The sequence below is a fragment of the Ochlerotatus camptorhynchus genome, unplaced genomic scaffold (genome assembly GCF_037179485.1).
Source record: "Ochlerotatus camptorhynchus isolate MF236.1 unplaced genomic scaffold, CSIRO-AGI_Acam_v1.1 ptg000037l, whole genome shotgun sequence".
NCBI lineage: Eukaryota > Metazoa > Arthropoda > Insecta > Diptera > Culicidae > Ochlerotatus > Ochlerotatus camptorhynchus.
In genome coordinates this window covers 731617-738215 of record NW_027040528.1, presented here as the reverse complement: position 1 = coordinate 738215, position 6599 = coordinate 731617, and the positions used below count along the sequence as shown (strand labels likewise).

General features: G+C 42.0%; 1 protein-coding gene across 1 annotated transcript; it reads right to left on the bottom strand.

Annotated features, from left to right (window-relative positions):
• Positions 1–1733: 1733 nt before the first annotated feature.
• Plap (phospholipase A2 activator protein) lies at positions 1734–4511 on the bottom strand. The gene is made up of 3 exons (XM_065233359.1): positions 4406–4511; positions 2620–4327; positions 1734–2556 (listed from the first exon to the last, which is right to left on the bottom strand). The coding sequence occupies exons 2-3, from the start codon at positions 4293–4295 to the stop codon at positions 1842–1844; spliced, it is 2391 nt and encodes a 796-aa protein (XP_065089431.1). The 5' UTR covers positions 4296–4327; positions 4406–4511; the 3' UTR covers positions 1734–1841.
• Positions 4512–6599: the final 2088 nt, after the last annotated feature.

The window sequence follows — 6599 nt, the reverse complement described above, 5'->3', positions numbered from 1 at the left end:
TCGCACTTGCTTGGCTCCAACATCCAAAATCCGCTCGAAGTTCAGGTTGAGCAATGTGTACTCAACCTTGCTTCTTTTCCTTGTGCTATCCCTCCGAAGGATACAATCACAGTGGAACAGATTTGTTCAGCGTTGAAATGCACCAAAAACATGAAGCCCCACGAGTTCGACGGAACATTCAACCTAGTGTTGAAAAGTCTCAACATGAAGGTTCACTCTCTACTGGCTGCTGTCTTCAACAGATGCTTGGAACTGCACTACGTTCCAAGTATCTGGAAGAAAGCGAAAATCATACCTATCCGCAAACCCGGGAAGGACCCAACGCTAGCTTCAAGCTACAGACCAATCAGCCTCCTTTCAGCGCTGAGCAAATTGCTCAAGAAACTCATTCTCAATCGTTTGCTCAAGTTTGTCGAGGAAAATAACATTCTCCTTCCGGAATAGTTTGGGTTCAGAAAGGGGCACTCCACCAATCACCAGCTAGTGCGGGTGATGAATAACATCCGAAGTTCACAGCCATGGCCTTGCTAGACGTTGAAAAGGCGTTTGACAATGTTTGGCATGATGGAGTTGTGTACAAGCTTTGTAACTTCATCTTTCCTTTGCATCTTGTTAAAATCACCCGTAACTACCAAAGGTCGTTTAAGGTATCGTTGAATGGTTGTCTTTCAGACACGTTCTCCATCCCAGCAAGTGTTCCGCAAGGAAGTCTGTTGGGCCCTTTACTATACAGCATCTACACTTCTGACATTCCTCGGAGACGGTTGCGTGTTCTTTCAGATGATACCGCAATAACCGTCAAGGGTAGGATGCCTCGCGAAATAACAAACAAGATCCAACGATGCCTTGACGCCTTTGCTGATTATGCCACCACGTGGAAAATCAAAATCAATGCCTCCAAAACACAAGCGATCATGTTCCTCCATCGGCAATCGCCGAAACTGAAACCGGCTCCATCTTGTACTGTAATCATGGATGACACAAGGGTTGAGTGGTCCGCCGAAGTAACCTATCTCGGGATGTTGTTTGACGAAAAGCTCCTATTCCGCTCGCATGTGGAGAAAACCGTAACCAAGTGTTCCGCCTTGGTTAGATTCTGTATCCGCTGATTTGCCGTAGATCCCGCCTCTCAAGGGTGAACAAACTCCGCTGTGGGAATTTGTGCACAGACTCACAGGAACAAAATCCAGGTCGCTCAGAACAGAGTGCTTAGGATGATCCTTTATCGTCCCTTTGACACAAGAATTTCAGATCTCCACCAAGAGGCGAATGTTCCAAAATTAGATTTCAAAATTGATGACATTAAGACTAGGTTTATGCAGAAATGCAACACATCAGAACATGCTTTGATAAGCAATTTGTATATAGTAGGTTAGATGTATATAGTAGTTGTAGTTGTAAATAGTAGTTATAAGTAGTCTCCTTTTTTCAATTCAAATCAAACCAATCCCACCAAGGTGGTCATACTTTAAAACAGGCCTGATAGGACTAGGAACTGTAAATAATAATTAAAATCTCAAATGTACTAAAATTGAAAATACGCATCTGTCATACACGTAAACCACACAAACACAAGAAATAAAGATCATTTAAAGTCAAAGTCATTCGTTTAGGATTTTTCAAAACTGCGCGAAATTATGGTACTTAACGGTAGTTAACTTTTAGTGTACTGAATGTTGAAATTTTCTTTTCCCACAGAACGAAATCCACATTCGACTGTATAATCATTTATTTTCATCCATTTTGTCAATTTCAATTCGTTTCACATTTAAACAAAAAAAAAAACTAAAGCTAAAACTATTATTTCAGTAATATGTTAGCATAACCTACTCCATTGGCCCTTAGGCCAGCATTTCGTAGAGATAACTGGCGCACTCGTTCAGCTTCGCGAATCCGCTCACCTCGCTGCTGATGCTAACCAGAATCTTATCGATCATTCCGCTATTGCTTCGCAAATGGTTGGCCACCAGCGAGCCCTGCGGTGTGGACATCAGATTTCCCAACGCCTGGTAAGCCCTGTATGTAGCCTCGTAGTCGGTAGCCCAGCTAAGGAATTCTCCCACTGCCTCCGAAAACACCTTGCAAAAATCCAGCGATGGCTTATCGAGCTGGGTCATGGATAGATTCAGATAGAAGCTGGCAAGTGCCACCTGGAGATTGGAACTTCCTTTCTTGATTGGCGAGAGCTTTTCAACGATTGGCCGGATATGCTCCGTTACAATGTTGCGTCCAACAGGATGTGAGATCATATTGACGAAGCAGCGGGCTCCCATCATCTGATTCGCGGGCAGATGATTGATCTGCTGGAGCAAGGTTTTCATAAAGTCACCTTCAAACAGCTCCTGACATGCCTTCGGGTCGCGTACAACCAAACGGGTGATGTCCAACACGGGGAACAGATTTTCGGTGGGCCAGTTGAATAGGTACTTGAGGGCGGTCAGACAAACGGAGTTTTGCTCCGAGACCTTGCTCAATTCTCCGACGTATCGAACGATGTCGTCCAGGGTGTCATCGGACATCTGAAGACTCTTATCCTCGATTTTGCCATTGAGTTCCCTGAAAGTTGAACACGATTAAAATATTAACCTAATGTCGAAAGAAAGTTTATCCTGTACTCACTTCAGTTTGACTAACACCTTGGAAAGGTCAACAGTCTCAACCGTCACGAAATGTCGATTGGGAAAGTGTGTGTTTGACTTTTTGACCTCAGTAGACCCGGTCGAGTAGCTGGATCCTCCGGTGAAAGGATCAGTATTGCCCGCCCCAGCACTTCCATTGCCGGGCACGCCTGCATTCGGAGTTTGAGTGGTATAACTGGATCCGCCTGTGAAAGGGTCCGTATTTGCCACAGTCGGTTGATAGCTTGATCCCACACCCGGCATATAGCGAGCTCCTCCGGTGAATGGATCATAGAAACTATTGGTACCAGCCGACGGTTTAACCGGAGCCTTGTCGGCATTTGTGATAATGAAATTTGCCACCTGATCCAGATAGGCCTGGGGAAGACTGTGTTTATGGATGAACCGTTGAGCGACAAACCAAGGATCTTCCCCTTTGTTGTACGGCAGCTTCAGATTGGGAGCTTCATCCGAAAGATTCACGGAGAACACGTAATCATATTCGCGTCCTTCGTACAGCTGCTTTCCAGTATCACCTCCCGTTGCTCCCATCACGTCACCCACGCATTCCCATTTGTTATTGCTCCATTGATAGCACATGATTTTCCCATCGCCATGACGGACAATACGGGTTTGACCCTCACGTCCTTCGGATAGCAACGATTCCGGCCCGGGAAGCTCATTCACATTCATACCGCCAAGTTGTTTAGTGGATTCCTGAACTCTCACCTCAACGCTCAATCTGAACACATCCTGTACATCATGAGGAGCTATTCTATCCTTGCAACTGGAAAAAACTCGAACCATCGCATCACTAGAACCAGTCACAATGTCCCCATTGCGTAGTGCTGCCACAGACCAAACCGATTGAGCCGGCAACGCCAGGGCATCTCCCAAAGCACCCTCCTTCAGACTCCACATTCTTACCGTACTATCTTCGCCGCTACTGATGAAGACATCCTCTCCCCAGAAATCACTTCTCGCAATGCTATAGATATAATTTGTGTGCCCGTGGAATTCCTTCACGCATTCGTAGGAATCACTCCAGTGTCGAATGGTGGCATCATTCGAGCAGCTCAGAAATCCACCATTAGGCAAGGGACACAAGCCTCTGACGCAATCCTTATGTCCTTTCAGCACTACCAGCTTCTCACCCTTCTCGTTCCATACGAAAATTGACTTGTCTGCCGATCCTGTGACATACTTCCCCGATGGCAGCCGCGCAACGGCCCAAACCGCCGCCTCATGCCCCACCAGTGTCACACTAGCCATCGTCGTACCAACGTCCGTCCAGATCTTGGCGCTCTTATCCCAACTTCCGGAAATCAGCACATTCGGCGAGTTGCCTTTGGCCAATGCACAAACCGTCGACGTGTGACCTTTCAACACAACGAACGGTTCCATCGCCGACGGGTACTTGTACACACAGATCGTTGCATCATTGCTGGCCGTACAGATCCAATTGTTTTCCTCAATCACCAGAACCGCACTGATGTAGTTGGAATGGTGACTCAAAGTTTCCGTTTCGGTGTAGTGCCCATCGAGCTGGGTCCACACCTTGGCAGTCTTGTCACGCGATACGGACACGATAAAACCCTTGCCTTCGGCGACCGCGCGCACGTCCAGTTTGTGTCCCGCTAGTTCACTGGACAACTTGAAATCCTCGATCTTGACCATTGCTCTTTGTTTTGATCGCTTGCCCTACGGAACTGTTTTGGATAGAGTACATTTTACCAAGCATTAACTTCACAATACAATCACATATAATCAATGACGGGGTGCGTTACCTTGTGCTGTACAAGAAATTGGGGAAAAATCGCTGAAATATGATGAAATTCCGGCTGAAAATTCACAAAATTCTGCCGAATCACCGAAAACGCTGACCGTAAACGAGACGAAATCGCCAACTTTTTTTTTTTCGTTGTCGAAAACGTCAAAATGAAAATCTGAAGCTCAAGGGGTAGGAATTTGATGGTGAAATGGTTTTTCAAAAGGGCAAAATAACCGATTCTATAACATTCCCCAGAATTCCTCAGAAAAGCATTCCCCAGAATGTACCATTCTCCAGAAAAGATGATGAAATTAGTAATTTATCACTTTTTTTTGTCATTTGATATTATATATCAGTTTTATATTACAGAACTACCGATTACAAACTTATAACATAATTCCACACGTTATTATCGCAAATAGTCATTACCCCGAATCCCTTGCGAAAAGCTATTGAGTATATATTTTCCTTATATATGAATAGAAAAGAATATTTCCTTCTTTATCGTAAATCCAAAGAATTAATTATTTCCTTTTGTTGTATTTTCGAAGAAGGGAATATTCCCTTCTTTATCATATATTTAACGAATTAATGATGTTCTATTCTATATATTCAAAGAAGGGAATATGCCCTTCTTTATCGTATATCCAAATAAGTAATTCTTTCTTTTTATCCCCTTCTTTTTGATATTATTTACATATTTAAAGTAGGGAATATTCCATTCTTTATCGTATATCCGAAGAATTAATGATTTCCTTTTCTTAAATTTTCAAAGAACAGAATATTCCCATCTTTATTATATATTTAACGAATTAATGATGTTCTCTTTTATATATTCAAAGAAGGGAATATACCAGGGGGAACGACACTTAAGGATTATCCCATTTTTACCAAAACCTCTCATAAAATTTTCAACTTGCACAAAATTTCAATCCATCCTACACACAAAAAATAATCATTGGTAAAATTAAAAGAACCGTTGATAGAATTAAAAGTTTGCATTGGTTCTTTTTGGTAGAAAGTAGCTAACTTTCAAAATAAAAGTCAAACAACTGTCAAAACAAAAGTTTAGCATATTATTGATTTTAAAAGTTTAAACTTTCAAATCAAATTGTAGAACTGTCAAACTTAAAACCAAATACTTTTAGATTCATGTTGGAAAAGTGTTGCTTCAAAAAAAGGCTATTTCACCGCAATTAGTATATGTTTTCACCTCAAATACGAATTATTTTTAATTGAATTGCTTTTATGTAAAAGGGAAATAACCAATATTTGTATTTATTTATTTAGTATTTTGTAAATATTCATATTTCTTTTTTTCATTCACATCAGGATGTTGATATCAGGGATGTTGTCTTTGGCGGATGGCTTTAGTGCGAGCTTTAGTGAAGGTTTCTCCCAGACACGGGGCTCCAACATGCAGCGGAGTTGGTCGAACGAAAGTGCATATTGTTTTCACAGCTGGCCGGCGATAAGCAGCAAAACCTGGTGTGACTAAATCTTACCAGTGTCCTATAGAAAAGAACGGAATCTGTAATCCTTCCAGCGATACATTGCAAACGCTATTGATAGCCACCGAAAGCATCTTTGCGGTGTGCTCTAACGTCCCAATATGCTGGCGATCTGGAAAATAATAATCTTGTTTTTCAAAACCACCCTCAAGATATCTAGACAGTAGTTGCAATCTTACCTTCTGCGAAAACTTTACTCTTTCTCATTGCCTCCACAACCGGAATCGGTTCCCGGAACTACACAATGCACGATTGATTTTCTGCGGTTTGATTCTAGTGTCTCATACTATATGCCATATTGGATGTTTGGACCATGACAATGAGCTTTCAAGAGGTGATTTTGACAGTTGTACAATTTTTATTTTAAAAGTATGAACTTTTAAAATTACATGTCGATAATTAAAGAAAAACTTTCAAAGCAAAGAAAAACAATTCATTTTGAAAATATTCATAGTTGAACCGACAATCAATACGAAACTAACGATTTTAAATTGGCTCACTACTTGACTAGCCTATTGGTCCCAAGCAAACGATTAACGTACCCCATTCTAGTCAAAATTCTAGTACTACGCAATGTTTGTTTTGATTCGCTATGAAAGTTTGACAGATGAAATGAGGGGTTATTCGTTTTTCCTATGTTTCGAGGGGTGAATTGATTAGCTTGGGACCGAAGAGAGTACCAGAGCTGAGCCAAAAAGT